The following is an 18406-nucleotide window of genomic DNA, read 5'->3' on the forward strand; positions in this document are numbered from 1 at the left end:
TGGTCTTCCGCCCACTGTCATCACCACCGGCAACATCAACTGCTGCTCCCCAGACCAAGCTCTTCCCAGGCAGAGTAATATTTTGCTCCTATTGGTACTAAATGAGGTATAACTACCCCCCAGAACCTTCCAGCCTGAAGGCCCTGGAAAGAGTCCCAGAACACCCACGCAGGATTTAAAATCGCTATTAGTCTCAATTTTAGCAACAAAGTCAAACTAAAGCATTACAAAATTACTGATTTTTATTGTTTTTGACAAAGATTTCCAGTACAGAACCAGGTTACATTTCAAGGATGCAACCCATTCATTGTGCCGCATCCCTGGTTGTTTCTAATACATAATACTTCCCAAGGGATGAGTTAAGAGCTGTACAAAAGTTTAACAACACCAAAAGAGAAACAAGTTTTTAAATTTCTTCATGAGGGACTGAAGCAAAGCATGATTATGAATGTGTTTGTCAAATTGACTACGTAGTGGTTTGTAATGGCTCGGACAAACGACAAGCCTAATTCCTCGTGCTAATGCAGAAGACAACTACAGTGTAGCTGTAGGAAGAGGAAAGAGTTGTTCAAGTTCAATGTTTAACAAGGGACTTTCCACTAGGAACATGTTCCATGCAAGCCCCACTCAAAAGAGGAAGGCTCATCCACACTTCCTATTCATTTTAGCCAGGCTTGCATGAAAGATGCTCCAGATCGGCCCTGGCCAACTCAGCGCCCTCCAGATGTTTTGGATTACAACTCTCATGAGCCCCAGCATTGTATGGGTGTGCTGGCTGAGGCTAATGTGAGTTGTAGTCCAACACACATGAAAAGCTCCAGGTTGGCAAATGCTGTTCTAGATTAAGGGCACTGGGAATGATCAGTTTCTGCCTACTGAGTAGCACTTGACAACTATAGAGAAAATCTGCCTACTGTGCAGTACAGGGCTAGGCATGTACTGCTTGATCCCCATTCTCTCTGCCTCTAGTGTAATAGAAAATTGGTCTGTGATTTGGAAACTTGTACAAACGGCTTCAGCGGTGTGGATTATACAATACTTATAAGAGAAATCATGCATAAGATACTTTGCATATATAATATGTAACACATTTTGAAATTCTTTACAAAAAAAGAAAGAGTAACACAAAAACCTCATTGCAGTAAATGAGACCTGAAAAAGATGGCACATATTGGGCGGCGGCGGGCAGGGGTGTGGGGAGGTTGTTCAAACTTTCTTTGTTGAACTCTGCTCTTAGGTGCTCAAATATTCTTGCCTTGTTCTATCCTACAGTTTGAGGCTTGGAATCATCTCACGGAACTGTGGTCTATCTCACGGGTTTGATTTCTAGGCCAGAATACAAATGTCAGGCAGAAGGAGCTTGTCATCCAAATTCCAAAGTGGGTTCCCCCCCCCAGGGGGAGACAATGACAACTCTTTCACATGTGAGTTCAGGTGCACTGAACATAACCGTCTACAAAACAACATTGGCACAATGGGCGCTGTCTCACTCTCCACCATCACCTGTGTTTAGTTGTTTGTGGGAATTCTTCAAGCATATAAAAGCCAGGTGTTTCAACTACTATTCACTATCTAAATTAGGAGTTTCAAAGAACACAGATGGATCCCCTTTAACAAGCAAGTGCTAAGAAAACAAAAATATTCTACCCCACATTTGGCTTGAGACTCTTTCAGCCCTATCAGAAGACAGTTAAGAAAACCTGACAGCCTGGCATAAATTCAAGTGCCTCCATCTGTGGGTTTCAACACTCCTTACAACAGGAATTGGAGATACAGTACATGTAATACTACACGGAGGAATCTTAGTATTATTCAGGTACAATGTGTTTAAAAATGGTAAGTGGCATTAATGTGTTCCGAGGCCCATCTGTTCAGCTTGCACTGTATCTATCTCCTGTGTCCTCCCTTGCTTGCCCCACAGATGGTTCTGATCCTGCCGTCAAAGGAGAGTGTTGCCTGATTTTACCAAGCCAACATGCCACATGAAATAGAGTGAAATAAAATGGTACATTCTTGCACTGCTATCAGCACAGGTGAAAATTTCATGGCCAAAATATTCCCTAGCTCAAACAACCTCACAATGAAATTGTCAATTAATGGTACATTTTAGAAACCATCAGAAAGAAGGTGGCAACCGTCTGGAAAAAGAGGCTTTATAACATGCTCACAGATTCTTGCAAATAAGTAGAGAGGTGCTCTTTCTCTCCGCATTCCCTGCACGCCACTCCTGCAAATGATCTCTAAGCCTTTGCTGTCAAGAGCAGCTTACAAGGTGGCAGGGGAGGAAACTGTTCTTCAGAGAAAGGAATCTTGACTGGAGGCCACTTGTTGGATGAAGGTAAACATTCTCAGGGCTGAAAAGGCCATGGCAACTTTTGGAAGGGCAGCATGTAAGGAAGGAATTCTTTTTTACATGAATAATAAAATTATTATTATTATTGCATTCATATCCGTGTCTTCTAATGAGGACAAGGTGGGGTATTGCTTTTCCCTTCTCCCCACTGTAGTCTACCATTTTTTCTTGAGAATTATACTGCCTAATAAAAAGGCACATCAAGTGTGGGAAAGATGAAGGAGAGGGTCTCAGCACAGTCATCTTTAATAATGAAAAAGAACACCCATCCCTCAAAGTATTGAACCGTCTGCCTTCATTTTCTCCAGGTTCATCAACTGTATCTAAGATAACACATATTTCTGCAAAGGTCAGAATAATACAATAGAAGGAATCCACCTGTAATTTCACTGGCGTTAAGTTTCAGCAAAATGACAGGAGCCAAGCACCTAAAAATGTGCAACAGAAAGAAGTACAGAGGTGCAAAAAGAAAAAACAAGTTTAAATACTATCAGAAATTAAACCTTTCATAAGAGAAATCAAATACACAATTCACATTGTTTGATTCTTCTAGGGTTAATCTATGCCAAACCTCTCTGTGGCAGAAAAATCAGGTGAATTTATAGCACTTTCACAGGTCATTAAGTGAAACCAACATGCTTGCTTAGTTGAGCAATCTCCCACTGATTTTAAAAAAAAAAATGCTTCTCAATATAAATCTCCAAGGTCTAAGGGCTCATTGGGATTACATGGAGGGGGAAGCCCATCAGGCAAGAGCACCCTCACCTGGCCAGAACAGGTAGGTGCCGGCAAAACACAACATATCCTTCTGCCATCCTGGAGAGGGCTCCTATGCCTTTAAGAGTATCATGTAAGCGAGAAAGCACCATTTCCTTCATCCCTGTAGTATCCAGAGAAAACTTTTCCAGCAGAACTACTACTTGCCTTCCAGTTCTTAGAGAGAGATAGACCAATGGTGTCCAAGGCAGCCTTATTAATAGTTCTCAAGGTGCACACGTAGCACTATGTGAAAACAGACTTCAGCAATTCTTCTTGCTAAAAACAGAGCCACTAGGACTAATGGAATGATGTCTTCAGAGGACTTTGCTTCCTGGCAAAAGCACTGAAAGGCTTTTGACTGGCCTCATGAGGCCTCTTCACATTTTCATAGTTTTGAAGTACGTGCACAGATATGCTGAAGATCTGTCAATATTTGGGCTGGTTTTAAACAAACAGATGGACTGCCAATGCTAGTTGGCAAATGAAAAATGCCAGCTTAGTTCAATATACTCAAGGCTAATGAGGAGTGATTCTCCCAAATGGATTTTGGGGCAGGGGAAAAAGTGGGGAAAGCAACTGGGAAATAAGTGTAAGATGGTGGATATTAAAAAGATTAAGGACTTTGTGCTACTGCTTCCTATTGTGTAGGCACTTCAAAAATGAGTCCTTCAGAGAAGGAGGAAAGTGGCAGCTCAGATGCAAGGTGCAAGAAAAAGTGCTCTTTAACACTCTGGCAAAAAAGGTAAACAGAAAGAGAAATTTTGGTGGGGGGTGGAGATTTCTGCAACGGCATGCTAAAGACTTGGAAATCTGTCCTGCAAATTTCCAGCTGACGTTGCTTAATTTTGCTGGATCCGTAAGGAAGAGGCCACTCCACAAAACTTTGGTCAAGCTTCCAGAAAGAGTCTTGGCCCCTGGGGGTTCCTCAACCATCTTCTTCATCATCACTAATGAGGTCCCTTTTATCTGGGTTAGTTTCCCGCTCACGCAAGAAGTCTTCCCGAATGGCTTCAAGTTCCATGAGCTCCAGGCGGACTTTCTCCAGGTGGTAGGCCCTCCGATTTCTTATCTGGCGCAATGGAAAGGGATTCAGATCCCCAAAAGCAATACTGATGAGTTTCCTGGGGGAAAAAAATAGAAAATGCAGATGACCAACCACATTCCTTTAAAAAGGGTTTGTTGTGTAATCCACCAAGGTTCAGTCCCAAACAGATTTCAGCAGTTGCAAGACAATCCTAAAACTCTTCTCTCAAGGTCAAGAGCACAAAACTCATGAACAAATGATAACCAGGGATGGGGGAGCCTGGCACAGGAAGGAAACAAGGTTGGAATGTGGCCATGGTTGGGAAAAGGTTGAGAAACACTGGGCTAGACTGTAGGAGGAGAGCCCCACCTTTCCCACATATTGAAACAATATGGAATAGACGAGGTCTTAAAGTTTCTGCTTCTCATGGAGCTGAAAAGGTACACAGAACCCTTTCTAAAGGGCAACGAAGTGTAAACCCACTAAAGATGTGGAAGGAGTGTGCAAAAGAGATGCTTTCCCCCCTGCTGCCTAAGTTTGTCTAGTTATATCATAGGTGGCATTAAGCAGATTGGGAGTGATCTGCAGTAGATTAGCAAAGATTTCTGACTCCTACAAAGCAGATTCTGCAAGTTAGAAGTCTGTTGACCTCAAATATGTATCATTCAGTGCAAGCCCGCAAACCTACTTGGGTAGCTTTGCTAAACAAAACAAAAACCTCTCTCACGTTCCTAAATTTAACTGGACACACAAATTCAAAATTGCTCAAATGCTCCCAGCTTGTAGAAATTAGCTGCAGATCCAAGTCTAGATGCAGTTTACAAAGCGAGGAAGTCTCATGTTTCTGAGAAGTATGAAGCCATGCTTGGTCTACTCAAGCAGTGCTGCAGGTTCCAGCTGTTTCTCATCATTCTGTCTCCTTTGTTTATGATGAAACATTTCATCTGTCATGGCAGAGAGGAACTGGATGCTGTTTGCTTATTTCCCCCTAGAATCTTCCTAGAAGTATACATCATTTTCAAAGGTAAAAAACAAACAAAGAACTACAACTTGAAAAAAAGAAACAAGGCATGTACTTTTGTAAATGAAGAAAATATTCTATGTATCTCTGCCTAGAAAAAACTTCTTGCTGTTTCAGTGTGACTTCACTGTATTCAATGCACCTATATGCACATTTATCGGGAAGATGAGCTCCTGCAGCATTTCCCAATAATTCTCCCATTACTTACGCATCACAAAAATCTTAAAGAACTCATACTACTTTGTGTGTAAAATGGGCATGGCTAGTTTCTGTATTATAGTAAAAGTTTTGTATTTGCGTTAGTACCGTAACGTATGATTGGGGTCCACACAGCGGAGGCAGGAACAGCATAAACAATGACATCGTCTATGAAGAGTTCAGAAGTCTGGCTGTAGCTAGTTGAATTTAGTCCGCCAGGGGGTGCTGTATTCCAGCACCATAGATAGTGCTTGAAGAGGACTGACTGCTTTAATTGGGAATGGGAGCTTTCCAGAGAACTTTGCTAGGTCAACAATGCAAAAGTCAGGTCAGGTTTCTAAACCCTGGCCTTCAGGAACAAACATAGCACATTGAGCTTGACACCTACAACTTAGGAACACGGCTATCACTGGAATTTTTGAGATCTTGTTGGACTGCTTAGTGGTTAGCAACCTCAAGTACCTGGGCCTGTACATTGCAAAACAAGAAAGAACATGATGCAATGTAAGTTGGCTGAAAGTCTCCTGAGAAGAGGAGAAGGCAGTTCATCTGTTTCTGACGAAAACCGAAAACCTGAGGTGTCACTCCTGGGGGGAAAATCTGGGACCAAGCTACTCCTGTGTTGAGTTGCCTTTTAAACACTCACCACTCCACTTGCCAGAATTATCAGGACATAATCAGACATGTACCTTCAAGAAGTGACTAGGAATGTATCCCTTTTCACTGGGGTCACAATGCACTACTCTAAACATCTACTCCCAACATCAACTTGCCTAATGTTCAAATGATCTTCTGAAGTCCTTCTCCAAGTGCCCCCACAGGGGGTGAAAATAAGAGACAGAGCCTGTTTGGTCATGGCACCGTCTGTGGAATGTTCTTCCCACTGCCAAATCTTATGTCTTCCCAGCCCAAGGTGAGTGGAACACTTATCACCTAACTAGGCATTTAATAATGTTGGATATATCTATTTAATGCTGCTTTTAAGGTTTTAATTGTATTTATAAGCTGTCCTGTCAGCTGTAGAATACAGTCGTACCTTGGAAGTCGAACAGAATCCATTCTGAAAGTCCGTTCAACTTCCAAAACATTTAAAAACCAAATCGCGGGGGGGGGCACTAGGTGGCGCATCGGAAGATGGCTGACAATAACATCTCTCCGACCCACACAAGGTAATTTGGAGGCTATGATGGGGGTAGTTAGCCTCCTTTACCCCCCCAGGATTGTGGGGGGGACGACTCTTGCCTGCTGTGCCCTATACCACCCCCGAATTTGTGGGGGTGGGGGCACTAGGCACAAAGCCCTCCTGTGGGATTCCGGCACTCCTGGACGCCGTCTCTGATCCGCGCCTCTAGTTGCAAGAATCTTCAAAAGAAACAATTTGGACGAGAAGAACTGCACATACTTCAAGGAAGGAGGGGGAGTAAAGACTGCTGACAGAAGAGATCTCTGATAACAAGACAATAATAAAATATGAGAAAATACGTCAAGATATGGTACGGCAAATGACTGAGGGGGGAGGGGAAAAAAAACTTTCCTCTTTTCTTATGTGATTAAACAAGAATCCCCTCCCCTAACGAGTCAGAAATGTCGTTTTAAGGACTTAAGCTGTGGATTTAAGGCTGTGTGGAGATAAACTTTCGAACCAAAGCAATGTTTCAAGACGAAGCTGGAAAGCTAAGAGTTTTGGAATGACGCAGTTAAAAATGCCATCGCCATTTTGGGAGGCATTGTTGGAGCTCTTGAGTCTGGGAGGAGAAAGAGAGAAATAGAGCTGTTTACATATCGTGGATTAACTCCTCAGTGGGACTTAAGAGTGACAAATGCCCTAATTTATGATGGAAAGAGTGATGTTATCTACGAAGGAGATATATGGAAACCATCTGGACTTAGATTGGAAGAACGGGAAATTCACACAGGATTATTATATTTGCTTATCAGCTTAAGGAGACTAACAGAAGAGATTGTAAAAGAAAAAGAGAAATTATATGAACAAGATATGATGTGGAAACACCAAGATAAGACTGGATAGAATTATGAACTTTGTCTGGACTGATTGGGACTGATTTGGACATTAACGCAGTAATAAGAAGATTTGAATCCCCCTTTGGATCTTGAAGTATGGGTTCCCCCAACAAAATTTAAAAATTTGGCTTTGTAATTTGGAATTTATGTGATGTGATTTAATTTGATGTGATTGGCCAGTTAATAAAAATTATTTTAAAAAATAAAAATAAATAAAAACCAAATCGCAACTTCTGATTGGCTGCAGGAAGCTCCTGCAGCCAACCAGAAGCCGTGGAAGCCCTGTCAGACATTTGGCTTCCAAAAATAGTTCGCAAACTGGAACAGTCACTTCCAGGTTTGCGACATTCAGGAGCCACAACGTATGAGTTCCAGGGCATTTGACAACCAAGGTACAACTGTAGAAGGATGGAGAAGATTAAAAATAAATACTGTTTACATTTCCTTTTGCCTGCTTATAGTTTAATATAAATGCTAATTTAAAGCTTTTTAAAGCCTAGGTTGTGCAATTAGACCTAAAATTCCCCCTTCTTTTTTCTTAAGGCCTTTTCCTGTTGTGACACCCATCTGTGGAAAAACAAGGCATGTCAAGCCCCATCATTATACTGCTTTAGGTAGTTGTAAGAGTCTGGGTTTTTTAGGTAGCCAGCCAGATACCTGTTTAATTTGCTAGCTTTGGGGCTCCTTTTGGGGTAATATTGTTTTATAGATTATAAATGTTGTATATAATGTGTTAATATGACATCTGCTGTAATTGTGATGTTTAGCTTATGTGAAGGTGGGAACTGGGAGCCGGTCAGCAATAACTCACCAGGTGTCAGTAAAGTTATTTATTCAAAGAAGAAGCAAAACAGCTCAGGTCTAGTGAGCACAGCAACTCTTCCTGTATTTCTGAAACAATGCCTGTAAGTGGCGTCTCCTGATCTCGAGGTAATTGCAGCAGTAACTCTTTATATATCTATCTGTAATGTAGTGGCAGTGGCAGAAAGCAATCGCTAGGTGGTGTGCTTGCTTCCAATGCAGCCTTGCTATGTATCAATCTATATAATGAGGGCTTCTGATATACAATTTATAATGAGCACTTAGCGCTAGGTGCCACTATAAATCTATCAATATAATGAAGACGACTATAAATCTACTTGCATAATTAGAAGTTGGCATCACTCTGGAAGACTGGCAGATGCAAGTAATGGAGTACATGGAGATGGCAGAAATGACTAGCAGAATCCGAGACCAGGGAGAAGAGTTGGTGGAAGAAGATTGGAAGAAATTTAAAATTTATTTACAGAAACACTGCAAAATTTTCGAATGTGAATGATGTTGAAATGAAACGAAGTGGTTCTAGCAATATGATTAGAAGTTATAATATGTGAGGATAAATAATTAAGGGTAAAATAAGAGGGTATGAATTTGCTGAACAAATTTGTAAATGGAATACAAAAAAGGGAGATGTGAGGAAGTCATGAAAATAAGTTAATGAATGGTACGATATTTGAAAGAATGATTTTTAATTTTTCCTTTTGAATTTTGTTTTTTGTTTTTTTGTCTGTTTGTGTGTTTTTGTTTTGTAAATTTCTTTTTGTAAAAACTTAATAAATATTATTTTTTTAAAAAAATAGAAGTTGGCATCAACCAGAGGCTAGCCAGCTGGCCTGATAAGGAAAGGAGTCAACTGTGTGACAGGCCTACCTCAACCCAGCCATGCAGCTGGCACCTAGACATGAACTTGGTTCCGCCCCCCCTGAAAATATGAAGGAAGGAACATGTACATCATTAAGAGCACCTGCACAGCCAGCTACTGAGCCTGTCCAGTGTCTATAAATGCTACCCATCTCAGCAAAGGAGGGAGTTCCAGAAGAAGCACTGAAGAACTGAGGAACCAGAGGGAGAAGAACTGAAGGGGGACTGAAGAATCAGCAGTGCAGGGACCACCTCGCTCACCACCTGGGTGTGTGACCTGCCCACCAGCCTGAAGGGTTGGCAGGTCTCTTAGCAGCTGAGCTTATATGATTATTTATCTTTATCTGTCTCTATAACTGTTTGTATTTGTGCTTATAGTCTAGCGTATAGTGTCATATTATTAATATTTATCAATTAATAAACTGCCTCCTTCTTTACCTGGTGCCCTATTGGTTCTCCATCTGCTGTGATTCAAAAGAACCTATTGCCTGCACCTTGCTCTAAGACCTAGGCCAGGCAGCTGGAAATACACTTCCCAGTAGGTCTTGCCCCAATGAGGCAGTTGCAAGGATTGAAGGTCCTTGTCTTCCCACTGCTCTCTAAGTCTCCTCCTCCCCCAGGTTCTTCTGAAGCAACCTGAAACTTCTTCTCCTTGTCTGTCTTTGCTCTGCCCTCTTCATAACTCTTCAGGTTCTGGGAGATAAGAGGGGAGGGGGGCTGGTCTCAGCAGGTAGGCCTCTTGCACCCCACCTTCTAGCCTCCACTTCTGCCTCTGATTCTGGACTGCCCTCTGGCACCGCCTCTTCCTGCTCACTAAACCCTGTTACCTCTTCAGCTTCCGACACCTCCTCCCCCCAGTCTTCTCCCTCTGACCATTCATGGTTGTCCCACCACCAATCCCCTGGCTCTGGGTCTTCTTCCCCATCCAGCCGGTCAATGACAGCTTATTTTTAGTTGCTGCTTTGCTAAGGGTATTTTATAGGTTGTAATTGTTTTATTGCTTATTTGTTAATTGTTTTACATTATTTATGCTGGATTTGTGATGTTATTGCTATTTATTGTTTAAAAGCTGCTTTGGGATTCATTTGAATAAAGAGCAGCATAGAAATACAATAAATCAAATCAAACAAATCAATTTTGATGGCTGTTCTGGAACTGTTGTTTGTTTTCAGTTTGTTAATGTTCGGTTGAATTATAGGGCTTCAAATGAGGATTACTGTTTGTTTTATACTATTTTGTTACCAATTTGTTAGTTGCCTTGAGTTTCTTTGGAAAATTAGGCAGCACAGAAAACTTTACACTAAATTGTTTTAATTTGAGCGCATGGAATGAAGGTCAAGTCAGAGACTTGAATAAAACCAAAACAAAACATAGATATTCTTTCTAAGTTTCCAACTTTCAAAAAGGCCCTTACCTAGCATCAAGGACTGTGCGAGTGAAGTATCTGAGGTACTTGAATATGGACATCGAGTCTTGCTGTTTTAAGATTTCCTCCTCTTTGTATTTAAAGAGCGCCAAAGCAAACCGGAACATTACCTAAATGTTTGACAAACATCAGGTTACAAAAGAGAATGAGCAGTGTTTAAAATGCCACTTCAGTTAACTGCATGGAAGAGATCACTAACTATTTAGGCCACAAAAGCCTCATCCCCTCAACTACTAGAAAATTATGGCTAGTCTCGCTTCCCACTCTGTTGGCTTCAGAAACTCCATGAGGCACTGCCCACATGCATTCAAGGCACAAGGACTAGAACTCTGGTTTTCACAAGGAAAGCAGAGATTGGTGGGATGTTTAATTATAGTGCAACAGCAGAGTCTCATGGAATTCACACAAAACTATTTGTCAATATTCTTCCAGAGGTAAATTTAGTTCATCCTATCAAATTCTCTAAGCAGTATGAAAGACAGTCTTCAGAAAACATTAACACTTAATAGTCTGGTTTGGACATAACACTCAACTATTGTGAACAAGACTCAGGCTGTTCATTCATTCCCCTTCCTCTCCTCTCCTCCCCTTCCCCTGGCTTGGCTGCAGTTTAGCATTATGTCTAAACCCTAAACAGTGATTAATTTGAACTACATTATATTAAAACAAGTCAACTTCATAAACCAAGGTTTGAAGATGGTTTCAGTAAGTCATAGTTGACTGGACACAGCTGGCCAGTGTGCAGCCATAACATTAAACTGCAGTTAGTTAAAACAAAAACTAAAACTTCCTATCTCCTCATGGCTGCACTGGAGGAGGGAACTAACAAGTTTAAGGCTCATTCACATTATGCTAAATCAGGGGTCAGCAAACTTTTTCAGCAGGGGGCCGGTCCCTCAGACCTTGTGGGGGACTGGACTATATTTTTTGGGGTGGGAATGAACGAATTCCTTTGCCCCACAAATAACCCAGAGATGCATTATTTAAAAGGGCACATTCTACTCATGTAAAAACATGCTGATTCCCGGACAGTCCGCGGGCTGGATTTAGAAGGCAATTGGGCTGGATCCGGCCCCTGGGCCTTAGTTTGCCTACTCATGTGCTAAATCATAGCTTAGTCTGAACATTGCCAGCAATTCAATTTCTTTCCTCAAGCAATTGTTTCATCAGCAGTCATGAGAGATACAGAGCACAACCAACAGAAAATTCTCCTACCCAAGGCACATGGAAATGAACGGGACAACTGAGCTATTGCACGGCTCCTATTCATTTCACTAATGTTTGGCAGGAGAATATCCCACTGGGTGGCATCTCAGCTCAGCTTTACCCACAGGTTCTACAAACATCAGGAAACATTCAGGGTTACACCATGTACCTTTGGCCCCTCGTACAAAAAAGAGTCCCATATCTTGAAGAGTATGTCGCTGACCACACTGTCTACAAACACAACAAGGAACCAGTTGAAGGTGATGAGCGAGTAGTCCACTCTGTATTGCTCAAAGTGGGCATGCAGCCGAGGGAGTTTCTCACTCATCAAGTCCTTGAAGACTCTCTGGTCAACCTAAAGGAGTGCAAGACAAAGGAAAACTCATTCAGAAAAAAATGGAACAAACAGTACTATCTTTTTTTAAAAAATAAAATGGCAGCCTCACAAGGCCTTAAAGGAGGGTGACTGAATCTCTAATGCCAGAGCAAAATGGTATCTGATTAAAAAGGTAGCACTTAAAAGTAGGGATAATTTCTATAGAACAAGAACCCCATATGCAGAAATATAATATACACTGGCAGAAGGGACATTTATCAGTGTGAAAGAGCAAAAATCTAAATACATACAAGCTGACTAGTATGTCTAATTCTCAAAAAAAGCATGTGGCTCATAACCAAAAGAGCCAGATTGCAGCTGGAGATTCACGTGACTGGATGTTTTATACATGCAAAACAAAAGGAAAGACTTCCTGTGTGTAATAATCCACCAAGTCAGGGCAACAGGTTCTAGCCTAACTTCCATTTCAGTATGTGAGTTTTCTATATGCAGGGATGTGTATTTGTTGCATGTATGGAGAAAGAGCTTATCACTTATCTGGTGTTTGAGAGAACTAGGCCTTTAGGGGCTGAATTTGCATGCCGGCACACTCCATACCTGGGAGCCTAGTAAGGTTTTAGTATAATAGTCCCGAGGCATGAAGACCTCCACTATTGTAACTAGGCACCAAAAGGCATCTTCCTGCTCCAAGTAGAGAAGCGCAATTGCCACCAGTCTGAAAGACAGAAGATAAAACAGAACAATCTCATATTGCAAAACTGCAAGAGTCTGGGTGCCATTAAAACTGATGCTGGAAAGTGATTGGCACTAATATATGAATTGACCACAGAGAATGGCTAAAACGAGCGCTGCTTGGCTTGTTTAAACATATATGCATACGTATTTCACCAGCTTCATCTGGTTCACCAGCTTTGGCCATTCCTGGACAGGCATAGTCCATCTATTAGGAACCTCGAGGCTAGTTTACTGCAATGTGTTCTATGTGGGGCTGCCCTCGGGCCTGGTTTAAAACCTCCAGCTGGTGCAGAATGTGGCAGCCAGACCATTGATAGGGGCACATAACCAACAACATGTGACCCAATTGTTAAAATATCTGGACTGGCTGCCCATCTACTACTGAGCCAGGCTCAAGATTTCTGCATTAATTTACATACCACTGATCAACTTAGGTCCAGGGTAAACCTCAGGGACCATCTGAACCCTTATGTCCCAGCTCTTTCACCAGCAGAAGCACTGCTGTTTGTCCTGAGTCGCTGGGGGTCATTTGACATTAAGGGTGAAGGTCATCATCTCCCAAAATGTCCTATCCATGGAATGCAGCCTAAAGATCTAATGTGCACTTACAAACAGCATGGAGCTATAAAGAGAGATGTCTGACCAGCTGAAGAGGCAAAAGCACCAGCCGTCCATTACCATGTTCCTCTGCAAAATACCACCAGCAGCAGCAGCAAGTGCACCTGAATTGCAGCCAAGCACTTCAGGGTACAGGTCTATTCCTTGTTGCTGTTTCCACATCATGCTCCAGCAATGAGGAAGACAGAGTGCCACCACTGCCCACCAGAAACAGCAGCAGCAAGAGAAGTCCTACAGCCAAGCACTTCTGGGGTACCAGTCGACTGGAAACTGAGAGCCACCACTGCCACAATTCCTGCCCATCTGGTAAGTACTGCTGGTTTTTTAAAGGGTTTTTCTAGGGGTTTCAGAGGTTTAGATGGTATGTGTATTTCAATTATACACAATTCCGTGTATGTGTGCAGTGCCTCAGAACACAACTGCTGTGTAAACTGGGAGTTGCCTGTAGCTCTAGACCAATCTGGTTTATTGCTCAAAGGAATATTCCTGATGCTATTAGAAGGGTTCTGAATATTACTATTACTATTATTACTACTATTGAATTTATATACTGCCCTATACTTGGGGGGTCTCAGGGTGGTTCACAGAATAAAATTAAGATATAAAACCAAGATATAATTCAGCATGCACGCAAATGTAATTCTTCTGTAACTTTAATTTCACTAGACACCTTCAAGACCTTTGATTGTATTGAATGGAGCTACTTCAGGAAACTCTTATCAAAGAGTTGTTTGGGAATAGATTTTTACATTTAACTGAGCATATTTATTCAGAATTCTAAGCTTGCATTACCCTTAGTGGAGTTAACTCCACAAATTTCACCATCAAAAGAGGGACCAAACAAGGCTATCCACTATTGCCACTCCAATTTGCAGCGGCAATAGAGGCTTTAGCTACAATTCTAAGAGATATCCAAATTCAGGGAACTGAACATAAATTAAATCCATTTGCACACGATCTGCTAATATGTTATATGATCCTAAAAGAGCTCTCTTGCCTCTACAGCAGACTCTTAGTATGTCTGCTAAGGTTGCTGGGTGTGTGTGGGTGTGGACTAGATGACCTTCTACAATTCTATGAAAAATTAATTAAAACAAGTTACAGATAGGTAGCCGTGTTGGTCTGCCATAGTTAAAACAAAATAAAAAAATTCCTTCCAGTAGCACCAACACTTAATTGGTCTTTAAGGTGCTACTGGAAGGAATTTTTTTATTTTGTTTTAATTAAAACAAATCAGTGATGTTTCCTATTTTCGTGATTTCAGAACACAACTGGTTACACTCTAATTCTGGTTTTAAATTGCTATGTGGTGGATTCAGATATCTCAAAGTAGTAAAATCATGGAGTTATGTCAACTTTACTGAAGGAATTTTGGGGATCTTGACAAAAGGCTACAGAGGCATTTAAATTTAAGTTGGTTAGGCCAAATTGCAGCTGTGAAGGTGTGCATTCTTCATAAATCTCTATTTTTCTTTCAGGTCCAGCCCATAACTATCCCTCTTTCTCAATTGGCTCAATGGCAACACTTGATTAATAATTTTATTTCAGGAGGTAAAGAAAGCAGGGTGTGCTGTCTAACCCTGTATTGACCAAGAACTAAGGGAGATCTTAGTGCCCCAAATCTTAAGTTGTATTACGAGGCTTTCCAATTAAAACAGTTGACACATATGATTAACAACTCAGCTTCAACTCTATGGGCCAAAATGGAACTTGAACTCTTGCAACCCTCTCTTAATGCCTTACCCATCCTGAAAACTTCATGGGCTCACATTAGCAAAATAAGTAATCTGTTTCTACAGCTGACCCTTTGAATATGGCATAAATGGCAATCACATTTAGCTCTTTTGCCATCGCCTTTAACTCCTATTTTAGATCACGCAGCCTTTTGCTTCAACAATAAATATCACCAGTTCCTATTGTGGAGATAAAGGGGAATCTCTATGTAATTTATGTTTCCCCTCTCATAACAAAATGACAATAAATATTTCTTTTTTAAAAAATAAATATAAGTGAGACATGCCAAATGACTACAGAAAATGAAGAAAACAGATTCTACCTGTTGAGACCCTGGCAATATCCTATGTCTGGGTTCCGCCAAGAAAATGCAAGCAAGACATTCCGCAGCTTCTGCACTCCTTCAGATGTCAAAGAAGAGTAATGCTTGTTGTTGGGCAAAGTCCGCAGAAGATCTAGCTCTATCTGCTTTGAAGCCGGGTTCTGCTTCTTCAGGGCATTCTGAAGCAGTGATTGGAAATAGCCGGGGTCCATGTGCTCTCTGAACTTCTTTACATGAAGGCCAATGCACCATTTCCACATCTGGGAGCGGTGGGCATGCGGAATCCCATACCGAATGAGGTTCTTGAGTTCCACAGAACGCACCATCTCCCTGTTCATGGTGCTAGCCAGATAGTTCTCCCACTTCACCCCTGTGGACATCTCCTGGTTTTCAGTAAGAGAGAGGGATTTCAGATCCAAGGCCCGAACCTTCGCTACCAGCTTCTCTTCCTCATCATCCTCTGGAACTGTCTGAAACCCATAAATATCATATTCACTGTAAAGGAGAGAGAAATCTGATTAACCAGGAATCTTTAGGAATGAAAAAATCTCAAGCAAGAGAAAGGTGATATTCTGGAAGTTTGCTATATCTTTTGTGAGCTCAGAAAAATGCACTAAGTCCCCCCCCCCCCCTCATTCTGTTTAACTCATTCATTTTAGTAAGGGAGCAGATGGTGCTGTGGTCTAAAACACTGAGCATCTTGGGCTTGCTGATCAGAAGGTCAGCAGTTTGAGTCCGTGTGATGGGATGAGTTCTTGTTGCTCTGTCCCAGCTCCTGCCAAGCTAGCAGTGCGAAAGTTTATCAGCGCAGGTAGATAAATAGGTAGCATAGCGTTTCCGTGTGCTCTGGCACTCATCACAGTGCCCTGTTGCACCAGAAGTGGTTTAGTCATGCTGGCCTCATGACCCAGAAATCCATCTGTAGACAAATGTCTTGGCCTGAAGTGAGATGAGTACTGCACCCCATAGTCAAGTTTGACTGGACTTAACTGTCCAGGAGTCCTTTACCCTTATACTTAAAGGGTTGTTGTTGTTGTTTGTTTGTTTGTTTGTTGTTAATTTATCCATCATCTTTTAAGCCACTGCCTCAAAGCAATTTGCATATAAGGTAATTATGAGCAGTGAAAAATACAAGGACTACAAATACATTTAAAACAAGACAAAAACCCTAGCAAATGGACAGTCATGGGAAAAACCTGGGAAAGCCTGTCAGAACACAAATATCTTCAATTGTTTCTGGAAAGTGTAAATAGTGGGAGTCTGTCATATCTCAACAAGAATACTATTCCATAGAGCAGGGGTGACCACCCTGAAAGTCTTGCTCTAAGATCTTTGGGTTTTGCATGAGAAATTCTTCTGCAGACTACAGCAATCTACTGGATCTATAAGGTGGTCTCTTACACTGATTTAACACTTCAAAGCATATGTGACAGATTTAATAGCAAAATAATTGCCAATGACAATCCTAAGGATTTAATTACACCTGTGCTCACCAAAATTATTGAATGGTAATGCCATCGCACTGTGAAATTAAAAGTTTCCAATCTCAAACATTTTAACCATTATTTTGGCAAGGGATAGGACTCGGAGCCTGGAGCTTCTCCATCCTCCCCTTTCCCAACAGCAGTTAGTGATCTTCCTTCACCTCCAGTTTCCAGTCTCCTGTTTTAGAGAATATTTCCAAATATCTTGTGAACCATCCTGAAATCTTTTGGTGAAGGATGGTATATTATATTATATTATATTATATTATATTATATTATATTATATTATATTATATTATATTATATTATATTATATTATATTATATTATATTATATTATATATTATTAAGTTAAATACTTCTTATAAGTTACAGATAGGTAGCCGTGTTGGTCTGCCATGGTCAAAACAAAATAAAAAAATTCCTTCCAGTAGCACCTTAAAGACCAACTGAGTTAGTTCTAGGTATGAGCTTTCGTGTGCATGCACACTTCTTCAGATACCATCTGAAGAAGTGTGCATGCACACGAAAGCTCATACCTAGAACTAACTCAGTTGGTCTTTAAGGTGCTACTGGAATGACTTCTTATAAGTGTTCAGACAAAAAAATTCTCAAGTTAGAAAACATGCTGATTATACTTGAGTTAATTAAGTTAATCCAGGCTTTGCAACACCCCTCTTTCACACACACATTGAACCCACAAAATGTTTAAAAATATTTAAGGGGTCATCTTGCAAGGGAGGTTGCAGAAGTTCTAGCTCAGAGCAGCTCACCCTAAAAAGGTGTTAAATTCAGTCCCACTGTTCCCCAAAGAAAATACAATGCTACTGGCACCCATTCCAAATGCAAAAGTAAAGAAAGTATTTGGCACTGGTGTCTTAACATCACACAACAACACTTCACACAAGAACATAGGAAACTGCCTTCTACCAAGTCAGACAAATGACCAGCTAGCACAGATCTAAGGCACATGCTTTGCATGCAGAAGGTCTTAGGTTATGCCTACAGCATCTCCATGTAGAGAAGGGAAGGTCTAGAATTCTGGAGTCATTGCCAGTCAATTTCCCCCCCGGTAATTGCTTTTATGTTCACTTTCTAGCACACAAAATGCAGTAATAACAATAAAGAAAGAGAATAAATCAAAACAAGAAAGGAAAAGGAAGAAGGCTATGAGGAGAGAAGAGGGAGTGGTTAGTATACTAAAAATAGTAGAACTCCAGACAATTGTACTTCATAAGCATATTATCCAAGAACTGCTACCAGTCAGTGTTGACAATACTGAGCTAGATGGACCAATCATCTCACTCAGGGTATGGCATCTAAAGTCTACTCTACACCAATTCAGCACAAGCTCTCCCGGATTTCAGGCAGGGGATTCTCTCCTGGAAACTGAGGGACTGAACCCAGGCGCTCAACCACTGAGGTAGTTCCATAACTCTTACAACAGTCCTAACAACATGAGTCCTGTATTATCGTAGTACAGGTGGC

The 18406-nt window shown here is 41.2% G+C and overlaps 1 protein-coding gene across 1 annotated transcript in view; it reads right to left on the reverse strand.

Annotated features, from left to right (window-relative positions):
- Positions 1-224: 224 nt before the first annotated feature.
- The window catches only part of TBC1D2B (TBC1 domain family member 2B), a 40297-nt gene continuing 22115 nt past the window's right edge, over positions 225-18406 (reverse strand). Inside the window, exons 9-13 of the mRNA XM_081838828.1 lie at positions 15436-15930; positions 12624-12741; positions 11859-12044; positions 10472-10593; positions 225-4233 (exon numbers count right to left, since the gene is read on the reverse strand). Coding sequence (XP_081694954.1) covers positions 4038-4233; positions 10472-10593; positions 11859-12044; positions 12624-12741; positions 15436-15930 — 1117 coding nt within the window. The 3' untranslated portion in view covers positions 225-4037. The remainder of the gene's footprint in view (positions 4234-10471; positions 10594-11858; positions 12045-12623; positions 12742-15435; positions 15931-18406) is intronic.

This window comes from Podarcis erhardii (assembly GCF_964252035.2).
Source record: "Podarcis erhardii genome assembly, chromosome: 14".
Lineage (NCBI taxonomy): Eukaryota > Metazoa > Chordata > Lepidosauria > Squamata > Lacertidae > Podarcis > Podarcis erhardii.